Here is a 19849-nt window from a genome sequence, read left to right on the forward strand (position 1 = left end):
GTCGCGGCACACCTGGTTTAGAGCGTAGCGGCAGCTGCGTGGACGTGCGCGAGGGCAGTTTACCGGGCCGTGCAGCGCGCCCGGCAGGCCGGTTAATGTTACACATGGCTGGCGAAGTTGCAAATGATTCCTGAGCAAAGTCAAGCGTGTCTTGTCTATCTAATATGTCTATCACTTGCTGAAGGGAGGGATTAACTAGTTTCAAAATCTGTTCCCGTATACGAACATCAGAAACGTTCTGTGCAATTGCATCACGGACCATTGTATCTGAATAAGGGAGTCCACATTCACACTCAAAAGCACAATCCCTTGTAAGGCCTTGCAATGTTGCAACCTACTCCCTATTAGTTTGACCAGCCGTACATTTTGTACGAAAGAACGTATACCTTTTTGCAACTACATTAACTGTTTCCTTGAAATAGGCATCTAAAGCAGACAAAAGTTCTTCGTAGGACAGAGTTGCTACGTCGCGTCGGGGAAATAATTTCACTATCACACGGTACGTTTGCACCCCTACACACGCCAATAAATGAGGCTGCCGCTCGTTACCTTGAATTCTGTAGGCGGCGAGATGAAATCCAAACTGGCGTGACCTCTCCGTCCATGTTTCCTTAGCTGGGTCAAACGGCCTAAAAGGCGGTGCAACTGTGAGTTGTGGCTGCAGTAGTGGTAGAGCGGCGGCTGCCGCATCGTTGTGCAGTTCACGTTGACCCTGGACGAGCTGTCCAAGGGCATCCAATAACGCCTGCGTCTGCTGATTCTGCAAGCGATAAAATTCGGACAGTACATCTGGCGAAGACATGACACAAGTAAATGTAAGCAATTAGAAAGGACAAGACCCTTTCCGTTGACTCGTCGCCAAAAATTGTTGTGTCTAGACAAGACAGCCTAGACACAATGAGAGGAAGCCGAAAGGCACGCGCTAAGTTAAAAAAGGAGGGTGTGAGGTCTGAAACAGGATACGTAATGAATGCTTGTGTGTTGTGCCTGGTGCAACTTTGTTTTCTTTATGGTAAATAGTGATCTATCTTTCCCTGCACACACACAGAGAAAAAAAACCTGCCAAGTCCAGCAGCTAGGGGCAAGCTGCTGGAGTTGGCAGTCATATGTGTGTGACATGTGCTTGCCTGTGTGTATGAATGTGTGTGTTTCTCTGTATCTCTTTTGCTGATGAAGGCTGTGGCCGAAAGCTTTGTGTAAGTGCCTTTTTAATTGTGCCTGTCTACAGTGTAACATGTCTCCTTTACAGTAAGCAGCAATCTATGTTTTCCTATATTTTTCATTTACACAGATGTAATTAACAAATCAGAGTCTATTTATTCCAGAGAAGTGACAGTTTGTTTATGACAGTTCAGCACAAATCTGATTTTTTATATACAGCAAGGCTACCTATAAATTATTCTGTGTGCCAGTGTTCATGCTGACTATAGGGATTCACACTGATCATGTGTAATTTGACACCGGGTCCTGTAAACTTACTTCTGCTCAACGTGAAAAATTCTCCAATTCACATTTTGTAATTAACCTTAACATATCAAATAATGCACCCTTCGATATAACTGCTTATTGTCCACTTCCCATCACTCTATTCCCAATGTCAATCCAGCTGACCTCTACTTCTAATACAAAAACCATGGTTTACTCAATGTTTGCTATTGCAAGCTATTGCTATTGCAACACAAAAGGGCCAGAGGCACCAGTTATGATATACAATTAAAAATACTAGAAAGTAAGGCACACCAGTTAGTACATGCTAAGACAAACACTACAAGTGTCTAAGACACTGCGCTCTCACACAACAAGTACGAGGTCTGAATACATTCCAGATATGATACACTAAACTGTTTCATTCACAGTGGCAATATACATACTCTCTCCCCAATAAACAGAATAATTATAACTCAATTGTTCACAAGTATATATTATGACTCTTGCCACAGCCATGCAGTCAGTATGCCACAGGCGTGCCATAGAATTGGATCAGGTTCAATTCCTTGTAGAGCCGGGAAATTCTGCTCGGTGGACAGACTGGAATAGGGTACACTCTGCTTGTAGTTCCAGCTGAGGAGATACTCAAGTGAGAAGTAGTGTCTTCAACTTCTGGAAGTTGATAACAGCCTGGAGAGTTGTATACTGACCCCCTAACTCTCCATAGATATATAGTAGAGGACATCTCTCGAAGAGCATTGCGTGGTCTTCTGGGCCCAATGCAGAGTTCCTTTATCAATGTATATTGTATATCACCACTTGTACACACTCATCAGCACAGTACCATATTGTCTCTTCACGTGGAAAATTTTTATTCCCTTGTTTGCAGATCAACATTTTTCCTCTTCTTCTTCTTCTTCTTCTTCTTTTTTTTTTTCTTTTTTTTTTTTTTTTTTTTTTCCCCTTCTTGTACCACACATATTCCACATGGTTTATGCTCACTCCTTCAATGATACTGCCCATCCTTCTCTAGTGTGCGAGTTGTCCCTGCTTTCCTGCGTGTTTGTTGGTTTAAACACCCTTGTTTCAAAAGAGAGTGACAGCTTAGATACAGTCTTGTCAACATTTTGTATTTTTATTTAGCAATTATTGAATTATTGTTTGAGCCTTATAGGTGAATGTCACAAGATATTGTCAACCACTGCATTCACTAGATTGGAACGGGGTTCATGGTAACTTATCAGTTCATTTTTTAAGTTGCTGTTATCTTTTTCATCCTATCTTGGACTAGCTTTTCCATACTCCCACTCTATTTTACGTAGTCAAACAGTTATCTGCCCTTGCAAACTTGCTCCTTTACTACCAAGTTAACTAATACTGGGCAGCCTAACAGAAGTTCCAATATCCAATCTTTCACCACAATTCACCTACACACACTTTTCACTCACTGATTTTCTTTTTTCAATGTCATAAATATTTTGCTTTCACAGACTGCTGTGCTTTGAACATAAAATTGTAGGAAAATCTGCCTCACATGTCAGTTTTTTTTTTTTATTAAAGAATATGTTCCTTGCTTATTCCTATCTGCTTCTGATACATTTCCATTCTCACTTTTATTTTGTTTCGATCCATTTCTTTTTTCTTTGATAGACAAGTCAAACAACAATGGCAATATGTTGCAGCCCCCTGTGTTTCACCCTACTTACTGCGAACTTACTTTTCTTAGCTTCCAATTTTATTAGTCATTTGGTTTTTAAGATACTTAAATTAATTGTTTCACCCTGTATTTTTATATCTTATTTTACCTTCGGTTGATAAAGGATTTCTGGTATGCTCACAAAGAGAGAGCTGATTCTTCCCACCCCCCACCCCCCTTACCTTGTCCTGAAACAAACTTATCGCCAAGTATCTTGCAGTTTTTTTCCTATTATTAATCTCTTAGTCTAGTCATCAATTTAAAAGTGTCAGTTGTTGGTCCCATTGTCTAATAATTTGTACATTTATACACATGACGTTCCAATTTTTATTTGGAACATATAGACTCTGATAATCATTAATCACAGTTCAAATGGCTCTGGGCACTATGGGACTCAACATCTGAGCCAAGGCACGATTCAAACCTGCGACCGTAGCAGTCGCGCAGTTCTGGACTGAAGCGCCTAGAACCGCTCGGCAACGGTGGCTGGCGAATCATAGTTACCATCACATGGACAGAAATACTGTGTTAACTTTATTACAACCTAGGGACATAGCTAAAAATGTCTTCACATAATTTCCAGTCCTGATTACTTTCCTTTAATTTAATCTCACAAATATGTTAGTGTAACATGATGTTGACAGAGGCAAATTATATATACTCACAAATTATTTAGCTAGAGGTATCTGGTTTGTATGTCTGGGAGGGAGGAGGGTGCAAGCTGAAAACTTCAAGAAAAGATTACTCATTTCATACCTGCTGGATTTAACTGCAGTTTATCTTTTCCATATACCAACCACATACCTAATGTGCATGGCAAACAGTTTGAAAGTATTATTCTATACTCAGCATTTGGAACTATCAGTTCCTTCATGAGAGAGGAAAGAGGGATAAGTTTCTGAAGGTCTGAAAGGTCACTCGGACTCCACAACTAATGTGAGGACAAGAGGAACAAATGTGTCTATAAGAAGTTTTGGAATTTCACCTCCTGAAGGTAAAATACTGATCAGTCTGTCAGTCTTCTAGTAATTTTATGGTTTCCTTGCATGAATTTTCACTTGGACATGATTATTCTATGTTTCATCACACACCTGAGAGATATCTCTGAATTCCCAAAGAGACACACCTTCAAATTGCCATCAGCTGTTATCGGTAAATGGTTGCACGTGCCACAGAAGTGTTCACTCATTGAGGTAATAAATCCCACACGTCCCTTGAAGCCCGGGACATGGTATGCCTGCAAAAAGAAATTGTAAGAAAATAGCTACTGCTGTTGTGAAAATACTATAAATGTGTTGCTCACCAAGTGGAGGAAGGAGAAAATGTGCATTAAGGGGAGTTTGAACGCCCTATCCTGACAATGTTAAATTTAGTGACTTAACTTCCCCGTACTTCAGGAACAACTGTAGCCATTGACAAGAAACTTTTACAGGACATTAAACTATATGTTCTGAGTCTTACAATAATTGCATTTCAGCCACTGCTTTTGGAAATACAATTTTTTAATTACACAGTTAAAATTTTGTGTACTTTTTTGTATGTTATTCTAAATAATTTTATTTATACATAACATTATGTTCTTCTTTTAGTTCAGAAGACTCAGGATACGTATGTCATTACTCCCTGAAAATTTGAATTCGCTACTTGAACTAGTTTCTGAGATTTAGGGAAAAATGCAAGAGAAAATGTAAATTTTCAGGAAGAGTTTTTAAAGTTTTAATAGACTGTAACTCAATATATGCTTAACATTTTATTTTTAGTCACTCAGAAGCACCCTGCACCATACTGTATATCATCCTCTTGATCTTTTTTAAGTTTTTTTTTGTTTTCTTCTTTCTGGACTCCGTAGTGGCCAACTGTGCTGCATACTCTGCTTTACCATTGCAAACCGTGTCCATCCATTCAAATTCTCTGATGCAGTTTGCTCCAGAATTAATTCCCATATGTTGTAGCACTTTCACGCTACCAATGTTGCCATCATTAAAAGCAATAACAGCATGACTGACCCCCACTTTAGTGTCTTCATTACAAGAAAAACATTTTTTGGTCTACATCTACATCTACATCCATACTCCTCAAGCCACCTGACGGTGTAGGGTACCTTGCGTACCTCTATTGGTTCTCCCTTCTATTCCAGTCTCGTATTGTTCGTGGAAAGAAGGATTGTCGGTATGCCTCTGCGCGGGCTCTAATCTCTCTCATTTTATCCTCATGGTCTCTTCATGAGATATACGTAGGAGGGAGCAATATACTGCTTGACTCCTCAGTGAAGGTATGTTCTCGAAACTTCAACAAAAGCCCATACCGAGCTACTGAGCGTCTCTCCCGCAGAGTCGTCCACTGGAGTTTATCTAACATATCCGTAATGCTTTCATGATTACTAAATGATCCTATAACGAAGCATGCTGCTCTCTGTTGGATCTTCTCTATCTCTTCTATCAACCCTATCTGGTACGGATCCCACACTGCTGAGCAGTATTCAAACAGTGGGCGAACAAGTGTACTGTAACGAAATTCCTTTGTTTTGGGATTGCATTTCCTTAGGATTCTTCCAATGAATCTCAGTCTGGCATCTGATTTACCGACAATCAACTTTATATGATCATTCCATTTTAAATCACTCCTATTGCATACTCCCAGATAATTTATGGAATTAACTGCTTCCAATTGCTGACCTGCTATATTGTAGCTAAATGATATGGGATCTTTCTTTCTATGTATTCGCAGCACATTACACTTGTCTACATTGAGAATCAATTGCCATTCCCTGCACCATGCATCAATTCGCTGCAGATCATCCTGCATTTCAGTGCAATTTTCCATTGTTGCAACCTCTCGATATACCACAGCATCATCCGCAAAAAGCCTCAGTGAACTTCTGATGTCATTCACAAGGTCATTTATGTATATTGTGAATAGCAACGGTCCTACGACACTCCCCTGCAGCACACCTGAAATCACTCTTACTTCGGAAGACTTCTCTCCATTGAGAATGACAGGCTGCGTTCTGTTATCTAGCAACTCTTCAATCCAATCACATAATTGGTCTGATAGTCCATATGCTCTTACTTTGTTCATTAAATGATTGCGGGGAACTGTATTGAACGCCTTGCGGAAGTCAAGAAACACAGCATCTACCTGGGAACCCGTGTCTATGGCCCTCTGAGTCTCGTGGACGAATAGCGCGAGCTGGGTCTCACACGATCGTCTTTTTCGAAACCCATGCTGATTCCTACAGAGTAGATTTCTAGTTTACAGAAAAGTCTTAATACTCAAACATAATACATGTTCTAAAATTCTACAACTGATCGACGTTAGAAATATAGGTCTGTAGTTCTGCACATCTGTTCGACGTCCCTTCTTGAAAACGGGGATGACCTGTGCCCTTTTCCAATTCTTTGGAACGCTACGCTCTTGTAGAGACCTACAGTACATTGCTGCAAGAAGGGGGGCAAGTTCCTTCGCATACTCTGTGTAAAATTGAACTGGTATCCCATCAGGTCAGCGGCCTTTCCACTTTTGAGTGATTTTAATTGTTTCTCTATCCCTCTGTCATCTATTTCAATATCTACCATTTTGTCGTCTGTGCGACAATCTAGAGAAGGAACTACAGTGCAATCTTCCTCTGTGAAACAGCTTTGGAAAAAGACATTTAGTATTTCGGCCTTCAGTCCATCATCCTCTGTTTCAGTATCTTTTTGGTCACAGAGTGTCTGGACATTTTGTTTTGATCCACCTACCACTTTGACATAAGAGCAAAATTTCTTAGGATTTTCTGCCAAGTCAGTACATAGAACTTTACTTTCGAATTCATTTAACGCCTCTCACATGGCCCTCCTCACATTACATTTCGCTTCGCGTAATTTTTGTTTGTCTGCAAGGTGTTGGCTATGTTTATGTTTGCTGTGAAGTTCCCTTTGCTTCCGCAGCAGTTTTCTAACTCGGTTGTTGTACTACGCTGGCTCTTTTCCATCTCTTACGATCTTGCTTGGCACATACTCATCTAACGCATATTGTACGATGGTTTTGAACTTTGTCCACTGATCCTCATCACTATCTGTATTTAAAACAAAACTTTTGTGTTGAGCCGTTAGGTACTCTGATATCTGATTTTTGTCACTTTTGCTAACCAGAAAAATCTTCGTACATTTTTTTAATATTTCTATTTACGGCTGAAATCATCGATGCAGTAACCGCTTTATGATCGCTGATTACCTGTTCTGCGTTAACTGTTTCAAATAGTTCAGGTCTGTTTGTCACTAGAAGGTCTAATATGTTATCACCACAAGTCAGTTCTCTGTTTAACTGCTCAAGGTAGTTTTCAGATAAAGCTCTTATAAAATTTCACTGGATTCTTTGTCCCTGCCACCCGTTATGAAAGTTTGAGTCTCCCAGTCTATATCCGGCAAATTAAAATCTCCACCCAGAACTATAACATGGTGGGCAAATCTACTTGAAATATTTTCCAAATTATCCTTCAGGTGCTCAGCCACAACAGCTGCTGAGCCAGGGGGCCTATAGAGACATCCAATTACCATGTCTGAGCCTGCTTTAACCATGACCTTCACCCAAATTATTTTACATTTCGGATCTCCGTCAATTTCCTTCGATACTATTGCACTTCTTATCGCTTTAAACATGCCTCCCCCTTCACTGTCCAGCCTGTCTCTGCGGTATACATTCCAATCTGAGTTTATAATTTCATTACTGTTTACATCTGGTTTCAGCCTACTTTCTGTCCCTAGTACTATGTGGGCATTGTGACCGTTTATTAATGAGAGCAGTTCTGGGACCTTTCTATAGACGCTCCTGCAGTTTACTATTAGCACATTAATATTGTTATTCCCTGCTGCATTTTGTCTATTCCTACCTTGCCGCATCTCAGGAGGTGTCTTGTTGGGCCTAGGGAGGGAGTTCTCTAACCTAAAAGACCCACATCTGCACTCCACACATACTCCGCTACACTTGTAGCCGCTTCCTGCATGTAGTGCATGCGTGACCTATTCAGGGGGACCCTACATTTCTCCACCAAATAGCGGAGGTCGAGAAATTTGCACCCCAGATCTCCGCAGAATTGTCTGAGCCCCTGGTTTAAGCCTTCCACTCGGCTCCAAACCAGAGGACCACTATCGGTTCTGGGAATGATACAACAAATAGCTAGCTCAGATTCCACCCCACGAGGCTTTCCGCCTTCACCAACTCCTCTAACCGCCTGTACGAACTGAGGATGACCTCTGAACCCAGACGGCAGGAGTCATTGGTGCCGACATGAGCAACAATTTGCAGTCGGGTGCACCCAGTGCTCTCTATCACTGCCAGCACGGCCTCCTCCACATCTCGGATGAGACCCCTGGCAAGCAGACAGAGTGAACACTGACCTTCTTCCCCGACCTTTCCGCTATTTCCCTAAGGGGCTCCATCACCCGCCTAACGTTGGAGCTCCCAATAACTAATATACCCCTCCCCCCATGTGCCTGCTCGGACCTTGCTGAAGGAGTGGCCACATGTCCACTCACAGGCAGAACGGGCGATGCCACACGGCCAGCCTCCACACTGACCCTCCGCCTCATGCGCCACGAATGCCGCTGAACCCGCCACTCCCCTTGGGAAGAGGGTGGCCCAACTGCGCCCGGTACCCGCAAAGATGTCTTGACAGCAGGGTCAGTGGGTGAAGCATGTAACACCTGGGGTGTACCATGCAATGCACCAGACTCCCCACTGCTGCTACACTCTGAGGCAGCAGCCTGAAGATGGCTAACCGCGGCTTCAATACATTCACCTGTTCGCGAACAGTGGCCAGCTCCTCCTGTGTCCGTACACAGCAGTCACACATCCTATCCATCCTAAGAAATCAATTTACTGTAGAGAGTTAATCAACTTATAACTAGACTGCTAATTCACTAAAGGCGGCTGATAGTTGACTAAACTGTGGTTACTAGACACTTCCTGTAGAAAACAATGAAAATAGCACTACCTGTCTCTGGACTGTATTGAAAACAAACACTAGCACTACTGGCACTATGGCTGACTAAACGGACTCTCTCTGACTGTATTCAAAACAAACACGAAATCTATGGAACACTATTACTAGCACCCGACAATTAAAGCTTCCTAAAAGCAAAAACACACGGAAAAAGAAGTGACAAGTAAGAAAAATAGAGTTAATACTTAAATTAGCATAGCTCGCTGCACAGCAGACGTGACCCAGATGGCAGTTACGACGACACTGACACAATGTTGTTGTTGTTGTGGTCTTCAGTCCTGAGAATGGTTTGATGCAGCTCTCCATGCTACTCTATCCTGTGCAAGATTTTTCATCTCCCAGTATCTACTGCAACCTACATCCTTCTGAATCTGCTTAGTGTATTCATCTCTTGGTCTCCCTCTACGATTTTTACCCTCCACACTGCCCTCCAATACTAAATTGGTGATCCCTTCATGCCTCAGAACATGTCCTACCAACCGATCCCTTCTTCTGGTCAAGTTGTGCCACAAACTTCTCTTCTCCCCAATCCTATTCAATACTTCCTCATTAGTTATGTGATCTACCCATCTAATCTTCAGCATTCTTCTGTAGCACCACATTTCGAAAGCTTCTATTCTCTTCTTGTCCAAACTATTTATCGTCCATGTCTCACTTCCATACATGGCTACACTCCATATGAATACTTTCAGAAGTGACTTCCTGACACTTAAATCTATACTGGATGTTAACAAATTTCTCTTCTTCAGAAACGCTTTCCTTGCCATTGCCAGCCTACATTTCATATCCTCTCTACTTCGACCATCATCAGTTATTTTGCTCCCCAAATAGCAAAACTCCTTTACTACTTTAAGTGCCTCATTTCCTAATCTAATTCCCTCAGCATCACCCGACTTAATTAGACTACATTCCATTATCCTTGTTTTGCTTCTGTTGATATTCATCTTATATCCTTCTTTCAAGACACTGTCCATTCCATTCAACTGCTCTTCCAAGTCCTTTGCTGTCTCTGACAGAATTACAATGTCATCGGCGAACCTCAAAGTTTTTATTTCTTCTCCATGAATTTTAATACCTACTCCAAATTTTTCTTTTGTTTCCTTTACTGCTTGCTCAATATACAGATTGAACAACATCGGGGAGAGGCTACAACCCTGTCTTACTCCCTTCCCCACCACTGCTTCCCTTTCATGTCCCTCGACTCTTATAACTGCCATCTGGTTTCTGTACAAATTGTAAACAGCCTTTCGCTCCCTGTATTTTACCCCTGCCACCTTTAGAATTCGAAAGAGAGTATTCCAGTCAACATTGTCAAAAGCTTTCTCTAAGTCTACAAATGCTAGAAACGTAGGTTTGCCTTTCCTTAATCTTTCTTCTAAGATAAGTCGTAAAGTCAGTATTGCCTCACGTGTTCCAGTGTTTCTACGGAATCCAAACTGATCTTCCCCGAGGTTGGCTTCTACTAGTTTTTCCATTCATCTGTAAAGAATTCGTGTTAGTATTTTGCAGCTGTGACTTATTAAGCTGATAGTTCGGTAATTTTCACATCTGTCAACACCTGCTTTCTTTGGGATTGGAATTATTATATTCTTCTTGAAATCTGATGGTATTTCGCCTGTTTCATACATCTTGCTCACCAGATGATAGATTTTTGTCAGGACTGGCTCTCCCACGGCCGTCAGTAGTTCCAATGGAATATTGTCTACTCCGGGGGCCTTGTTTCGACTCAGGTCTTTCAGTGCTCTGTCAAACACTTCACGCAGTATCATATCTCCCATTTCATCTTCATCTACATCCTCTTCCATTTCCATAATATTGTCCTCAAGTACATCGCCCTTGTATAGACCCTCTATATACTCCTTCCACCTTTCTGCTTTCCCTTCTTTGCTTACAACTGGGTTTCCATCTGAGCTCTTGATATTCATACAAGTCGTTCTCTTATCTCCAAAGGTCTCTTTAATTTTCCTGTAGGCGGTATCTATCTTACCCCTAGTGAGATAGGCCTCTACATCCTTACATTTGTCCTCTAGCCATCCCTCCTTAGCCATTTTGCACTTCCTGTCGATCTCATTTTTGAGACGTTTGTATTCCTTTTTGCCTGTTTCACTTACTGCATTTTTATATTTTCTCCTTTCATCAATTAAATTCAATATTTCTTCTGTTACCCAAGGATTTCTACTAGCCCTCGTCTTTTTACCTACTTGATCCTCTGCTGCCTTCACTACTTCATCCCTCAAAGCTACCCATTCTTCTTCTACTGTATTTATTTCCCCCATTCCTGTCAATTGCTCCCTTATGCTCTCCCTGAATCTCTGTACAACCTCTGGTTCTTTTAGTTTATCCAGGTCCCATCTCCTTAAATTCCCACCTTTTTGCAGTTTCTTCAGTTTTAATCTACAGGTCATAACCAATAGATTGTGGTCAGAGTCCACATCTGCCCCTGGAAATGTCTTACAATTTAAAACCTGGTTCCTAAATCTCTGTCTTACCATTATATAATCTATCTGATACCTTTTAGTATCTCCAGGGTTCTTCCATGTATACAACCTTCTGTCATGACACAATAAGATTATTGAACGACTCATTGGGATTTTGAGTCTGACAATGCAGACACTTCTTCAATAATTCAGGATTGCCAGGTCTCTGTAAACAGGTTTTATGATATCCACAACTGCTGCTGGGATAGAATGTTTATGGCTGTATGACCTGTTTGAGTACTGGGCATTGCGGTAATTGCACCATGAACCAGATCTAGGAGGGCAAAGATGGTGTACTGGTTTATTATCAGCTGACAGTCTCTGGAAGAAGGTAGCCCATACTGCCTGCTTCATTTTCAACAAATCCTCAGTATTATTTCTAATGGCAATCTCATAATACTGTTGTACTTCATCAATCATTTTGTCTGTCAGCCTGCTTCTTATGGTCTTACCACCTGAAAGTTTCTTGTCTCTCAAACTTTGTTTCAACTTCCTCAATCTGGTACCCATCCTCTTCTGGACATGACCAACTCATTCCAGTTCTGTGATAAACTTCTCACCATAAGGCTGAGTGGCTACTACACTGTTATACGAATTTGAGTCTGCATAACCTAAGAACTTAGTGTAACACACTCCCCTTTAGTTTACAGATCGATTATAAATTTCAACAGCTGCACAGGCCTCCGTACGACTAGTTGTCCTTCATAATTTCTGTCACAGATATGCCCTTCTTCATTCCCTGATTTATACTTATAACAATGTTTGGTTAAAATCTGGAAATCTATTAGCTTTCCAGTATCCACACTGGTCACTGTAGCAACAGAATTCTTAGAACTGCAGCTGCGCTTCTACCAAGTGCCCCAAAAGCTATGTCAATCATACCATCGTTTATTTCAGCAGCTTCATTTGCAGCACCCTTAATTGACTCACATGCAGTGGATTTCACAGCAGCTCCAATAAATCCTGTATACTTGTCCATTTTACAAAGTGGGTGTGGCATATACATCACGAAACACATTGTTTCTGCTGCAGTGTGTCCTTTGCCAATAGCTCTCAATCCATAAAACCACCTAACATTTATGTCAAAATAATTATCTTTACACTTATCAGAATTCCAAAATGAATGAGTGTATTTACAACTGGCAGAATTAATGATAAGTTTCCTGGCTAGTCCATTTGATACCTTAATGTCTTCATGTAAACTAACTGGCCCTCCACATACATACAGCATACACATTCACATAACACCCCTGTTAGGATGTGTAAATGTATCAGAATATAACCTAACCTACCGTTTACATGAGTTTTGTTTTGAGATAACTGTGTTATCACTATGTTTTATTTTAATCTTCGAAGCACTAATGGGTGTTTCTCTAGATACTCATGAGTTTGCCAGTATTTCATTGTCTGTAACTTCACACACCACATGCTGAACACAATGTTTCTCTTTATTAAAAAATTTATTACCATGAAACCCACATTTCTTAAAAACACTTCATTTTGGAGTCATACTTTTTGAGAGATTTACCAGTCTATTCGTCACTTTTCCTCGGAAAAACGTTAGCACTTCGATATACAAAGCATGTTTATACTATGAAAAGATACGATACTATTTTTGACAGTGCTACCAATACAAACACATAATTTAACCTTTATAACACAGCAATCCACAGCTTTCTACAGGGTAGTCCATTGATAGTGACCGGGCCAAATATCTCACGAAATAAGCATGAAATGAAAAAACTACAAAGAACGAAATTCGTCTAGCTTGAAGGGAGAAACCAGATGGCGCTATGGTTGGCCTGCTAGATGGCACTGCCATAGGTCAAACTCATATCAACTGCATTTTTTAAAAATAGGAACCCCATTTTTTATTACATATTCATGTAGTACGTAAAGAAATGTGAATGTTTTAGCTGGACCACTTTTTCACTTTGTGATAGATGGGGCTGTAATAGTCAAAAATGGTTCAAATGGCTCTGAGCACTATGGGACTTAACTTCTGAGGTCATCAGTCCCCTAGAACTTAGAACTACTTAAACCTAACTAACCTAAGGACATTACACACATCCATGCCCAAGGCAGGATTCGAACCTGTGACCGTAGCGGTCGCGCGTTTCCAGACTGTAGCGCCTAGCACCGCTCGGCCACTCCGGCCAGCTGCTGTAATAGTCACAAACATATAAGTATGTGGTATCACATAACATTCCGCCAGTGCGGACGGTATTTGCTTCGTGATACATTACCCGTTTTAAAATGGACAGTTTACCAATTGCGGAAAAGGTCAATATCGTGTTGATGTATGGCTATTGTGATCAAAATGCCCAAGGGGCGTGTGCTATGTATGCTGCTCGGTATCCTGGACAACATCATTGAAGTGTCGGGACCATTCGCCGGATAGTTACATTATTTAAGGAAACAGGAAGTGTCCAGTCACATGTGAAACATCAACCACGACCTGCAACAAATGATGATGCCCTAGTAGGTGTTTTAGCTGCTGGGGCAGCTAATCCACACATCAGTAGCAGACAAATTGCGCGAGAATTGGGAATCTCAAAAACGTCGGTGTTGAGAATGCTACATCAACATCGATTGCACCCGTACCATATTTCTATGCACCAGGAATTGCATGCCGATGACTTTGAATGTCATGTACAGTTCTGCCACTGGGCACAGGAGAAATTACGAGACGATGAAAGATTTTTTGCATGTCTTCTATTTAGCGATGAAGCATCATTCACCAACAGCGGTAACCTAAACCGCCATAATATGCACTATTGGGCAACGGAAAATCTACGATGGCAGCGACAAGTGGAACAGCATCGACCTTGGCAGGTTAATGTATGGTGTGGCATTAAGGGAGGAAGGTTAATTGGCCCCCATTTTATCCATGGCAATCTAAATGGTGCAATGTATGCTGATTTCCTGCGTAATGTTCTACCAATGTTACTACAAGATGTTTCACTGCATGACAGAATGGCGATGTACTTCCAACATGATGGATGTCCGGCACATAGTTTGCATGTGGTTGAAGCAGTATTGAACAGCACATTTCATGACAGGTGGATTGGTCGTCAAAGCACCATACCATGGCCCGCACGTTCACCGGATCTGACGTCCCCGGATTTCTTTCTGTGGGGAAAGTTGAAGGATATTTGCTATCATGATCCACCGACAATGCCTGACAACATGCGTCAGTACATTGTCAATGCATGTGCGAACATTACGTAAGGCGAACTACTCACTGTTGAGAGGAATGTCGTTACACGTATTGCCAAAGGCATTGAGGTTGACAGACATCATTTTGAGCATTTATTGCATTAATGTGGTATTCACAGGTAATCACGCCGTAACAGCATGCGTTCTCAGAAATGATAAGTTCACAAAGGTACATGTATCACATTGGAACAACCGAAATAAAATGTTCAAATGTACCTAGGTTCTGTATTTTAATTTAAAAAACCTACCTGTTACCAACTGTTTGTCTAAAATTATGAGACATATGTTTGTGACTATTACAGCGCCATCTATCACAAACCGAAAAAAGTGGTCCAACTAAAACATTCATATTTCTTTACGTATTACACGAATATGTAATAAAAAATGGGGTTCCTATTTTAAAAAACACAGTTGATATCAGTTTGAGCAATGGCAGCGCCTTATAGCAGGCCAACCATTGCACCAGCTGGTTTCCCCCTTCGAGCTAGACAAATTTCGTTCTTTGTAGTTTTTTCATTTGACACTTATTTCGTGAGATATTTGGCCCGGTCACGATCAATGGACTACCCTGTATATAAAAAATTACCGATTTTATTAGGTCTTGAAGTAATGCATGTAAAAATTTTAACATTTTCAACTGGTGTAGATTATATTTTAGAAAATAAAATAAAATACTTCCCACGCAAGTTTATAAGTAATATACATATCATTTTATTTGGAAAATTGCAAATTTTATAATCAGATAAAAACCCGAAAAAGTGAAAAAGAATGTTTTCCCCTTCTAACTCCCCTTAAAGTTATGGAAATGTGCAAGCTTTCGGAGGCAGTGGCTTCTTCTTCTGGCAGAAACAATGAAGGGGAAGGAAAAGGGAAGAAAGAAAAGGATTGTCAAGGTTTAGGAAATGGGGAGAGTTGCAGAAAAGCTGCAGAGAAACCCAGGCCAGGACAGACTTACTGAATGGGATGAGAAATATGTAATTAAACCAGTCTATCTCTCATACCACCAGCAGATGTGAAGTATTCTTGTGATTGGTAGTAAGTCATAAACATTAAATTATTTTCAATGTATGTTCATAAGTAATACTGCACGTACCTTTGAGGTATCATTGGGCCCATTGGGAAGAGGATCAAAATCAGGCCACTGCTTTCTAATTATTTGGAGCATTTCACTAAATGAGACCATCTTCCCATCATTCCATTTGTTGCCGCTGGAAGGCATGTACTCGATAAATCTTACATCAACATTTTTCTCTTTTGTTAACTCCACAAAACTGCACACTTCATCTTCATTAAAACCTCGCATTACAACACAATTTATCTGTGGAAGAAAGACACCATTAACAACTTGATACCAGATAAAGCATGATTTAAACAGAGTTTGAAAGACTTTTTGATAGGCAACTCATCCTACTCTATAGATGAATATCTTAACAGTGGCTGTTGGGCCAGCTTAAATAATAATGTCTGTTAGATTTCAGTTCTGAGAGCACCTTGTCATAACAGTCAAGATTATGTACTTTTTGTTTGATAAATTTATTAATAGTGCATAACAATGTTTCAGTTTGACAGTGTATCAATTCTGAAAATATTAGCTGTTCCAGTTTGTATTGTATTCACCTAGTTTGACAATCTCCTGACAAATGATCAGGGTATTCAAATGTTTTATATTTTTTATGTTATACTTTCTGGCATGTTACTCACCCACGAGAATCATCTCATTTTTTGGGTCTTGGAACAAAAGCTGAATCTAATCTAATCTAACCTACAAAATAATGGTTCTACAAGTCTGCTGTTATATTTGTATACCTCACTGATTCTGTAAAATTAATCTTTTTCTCTCTTTTTAGAGAATGTGGGAATTTATCTTAGCATGCCAAGCTGTTAACCATCTTAACAACTTACGAAAATTAAACTACATACATCTCCAATCTTTTTCCCCACTCCAACGCACCAAAAGCTTACGTGTTTAATGGGTGGTGTATTTCCCCCCCCCCCCCCCCCCCTGCCTGCAACACAACATCTACACTATACAGTGAGTGCCTATCTATCCTTTTCATAATACTGTCGTTACCACCTTGCCAAGAGGCATATCGTGGAGTAATCCGAAGGGCTCTACTAATTTGTACAAGAGGAAGGAGAGCACAATCTCAATGTAAGTTTTTAGAAAACTGGTATGTGCATTACTTCTGCTTACCTTTCAGAAAAGACACGGTATGCACTTCATTTAGCAAGATGAGTAATAAGCAATATTAGCAATACTGCATCAAACTTGTTCACTTTCATCTTTGGATTAAACATTTGATTTCAGAGAGTACAGAATTTGGGAGAATCAAATTTTGGGGATATGTGGAACTGGGACAATGGCATATTTTTTACCCATTCAACAAACTAAGCACTGCTGATTGCTACTTTTATTGTGTCTGCTGCTGCAATGCATATATGAAACTGTAATTGCAGCATCTATGATGGAATAAAATGTTATATAAATGAAACAAACAGGCACAGTGAAATAGAGTAGTATGGCTCATCATTTCGGTCTCACAGATTAGCAGGTGTTGACTTGAAAGATAATACTTAAGAAGTTGAATCCAAAGGAGAGGATGTACCATATTTACTCAAATCTAAGCCGCATTTTTTCCGGTTTTTGTAATCCAAAAAACCGCCTGCGGCTTAGAATCGAGTGCAAAGCAAGTGGAAGTTCTGAAAAATTTTGGTAGGTGCTGCCACAACTAACTTTTGCCATCGAATATATGTAGCGCTACACAGGCATGCTTCGTAGGCACAAAGATAAATACTGGCGCCAAAACCTCTGCGTCAGTAAATAAATTAAAAAAAAAGGTGGAAGACAATTTTCATACATTATCCAACGAAGTAAATATAAATTCCGTATTGTTCATCTTCGAATGTAGCAGAACTTCAATGTATTACGAAAATCCGACTGGCAAGACTGTTTCGGATGTTTGCCAATATGGCCAACTCTACGTTCTGAATTTTTTCCTACCTGTGAGAAGAGATGGTTGCTTATAGGAACCTGATGAAATGTGAATCACATGCAGTATTCTCTTCATCATAAGAGTAATACGAATATAAACATGTTGCCACGTATTCTTTCGTGTTTGCTGCTATCTTATTTAAATCCTGCCTGCCTAATAAACTACGAAACTAGAGTGAGACAACAGCAAATGCGGAAGAATATACGTATCGTGTCATGTTTATATTCGTATTATTCTTATGCCTAATAGTGATACAGTCAGAAATGAAGCACGGCAACTGACTAGATTTTTATATCCAAGATGACTCTAATTTCTGTGCAGAATTTGATGTACTAAAGAAGCGGCCGCAAAGATTTTCAAATGGAGATAAATTTTCGCCTAACTCTCGTTCAGAACATGTTCTATCATACGCAGTCTATTATTTGGTTCTTGTTGATCATTATCAAAGAAAGCAGCAGTGTAAGTGACAACAAATAGTCTCTTGCCATTGTTTCGCTAATGAGACGATTTCCCTCTCTTTTTTTTTTTTTTTTTAATTGTAGGCGGTGGTAGCGTGCATAAAAGCAAGCCATGCCGCGAGCGACGACAGGCCGCAAACACGCACTATCAGAATGCGACAAACAATGCATGACACAGTACAGTAATGTATTTACAGCTTAGAGTGACATAAACGCCTATAACAAGGAAAACAGCACTTATCAGATCAAAGAGAAATAAGCAATTGATTCAAACCAGACGAAGCATGTGAAAAAGGAAGGGTACCAGTATAAATACGGACGGAGCGCCTGACACATAGCAAAGGCTACCTGGTAAAGCTTAAGTGCTAAGCTTTCGACTCGAACCAAACTACTGTAGCTGTATCGTCATTCATTCGACCTAAATTTTGTATCATATTACAATGGACTGACTTTGTTTCGATTTGGAGGTGCGGCCTAAAACTTTTCTCTCCCCTTGAACTTTGAGTCTCAAATTTCAGGTGCGGCTTAGATTCGGGAATTTTTTTTTTTCCTTCCTTTATTTCGAGTCTCATTTTTCAGGTTTGAGTGCAGCTTAGATTTGAGTAAATACGGTAGGTGGTATTTCAACTAATTCTGACTATGAAATAAAACAAAGTACAGCAGGGAGCTCTGACGAATCAAAGAGCAGCGATGAAGATTCTGATGAATAGTAAAGTATGAGTTAAGAAATAAGATGCTACTGAGATCGTAAATTTTTGTTGTGTTGATGAATCTGTTAACAAACATATTCAAAAATGCACTGAAACATTGGCACATGTAGTGTTGGGAGGTGATAAACTGTCATTACGGTTAGAGGAGCTACGTATTTCTTGCTGTTCTACTCCTACATGACACTGTATCTGAAGGTATAGAATGAATCTTCACTGGCTAGAGAAATGGGTAACACAATTTTACAAGTCTCTGCTGTCATGTAATCTCTTCAGGGAAATCATGACTGTACTAAGATTCGGTTTTTGGTTGACAAGGTCAGAGTCATTAACAAATGCAAGGCAGCTACCATGTCAGTCCTAGAAGAGAGAGACGTAGCAAACTGTCAAAGCATGTACATTCCCGGTCCATATGTTTGTGGTGATGTAATAACCAAGTAATACTGAAGTGTGATCCAAGTCGCACAAATATGGCTTTAATAATAACCTCCGAACAATATGCCTCTAAGGACTCAACAAGACACAGAACACTGATGTGCACATTACAAACTAGAATCACACAGAGAGACAGTCAGCACTGTTCCACACCTATATATGTGCGAGTCGCCAGCAGATGGCACGGCAGGGACCGCGCCACATGCTTTGCTTCCAGAGACGGCATCCAGCAGCCAGCCTGCAGTGATCAGTGGGTGACCAATTTAAAGACGCATGTACGGCAACACCACTCTCGGTGCACTCACACTGACACATACTAGTAGCACGATACAGCAGTGATGAGCAGTAGTACCCCTCCTGTCTTGCGCGCCTTTTATCTGACTCTACAATTTACTTTCCTAGACCCACACAAATGCCTGATCCTCCTAATTCAATTTGCTCTGCAGACTATTT

The 19849-nt window shown here is 40.5% G+C and overlaps 1 protein-coding gene across 1 annotated transcript in view; it reads right to left on the bottom strand.

The window, feature by feature from the left end:
- Positions 1-19849, bottom strand: part of LOC126418821 (molybdenum cofactor biosynthesis protein 1-like) — a 117922-nt gene that overhangs the window by 89878 nt on the left and 8195 nt on the right. Inside the window, exons 2-3 of the mRNA XM_050085765.1 lie at positions 15897-16121; positions 4216-4361 (exon numbers count right to left, since the gene is read on the bottom strand). Of these exons, the coding sequence (XP_049941722.1) occupies positions 4216-4361; positions 15897-16121 (371 nt within the window). The remainder of the gene's footprint in view (positions 1-4215; positions 4362-15896; positions 16122-19849) is intronic.

Source organism: Schistocerca serialis, chromosome 9 (genome assembly GCF_023864345.2).
Source record: "Schistocerca serialis cubense isolate TAMUIC-IGC-003099 chromosome 9, iqSchSeri2.2, whole genome shotgun sequence".
Lineage (NCBI taxonomy): Eukaryota > Metazoa > Arthropoda > Insecta > Orthoptera > Acrididae > Schistocerca > Schistocerca serialis.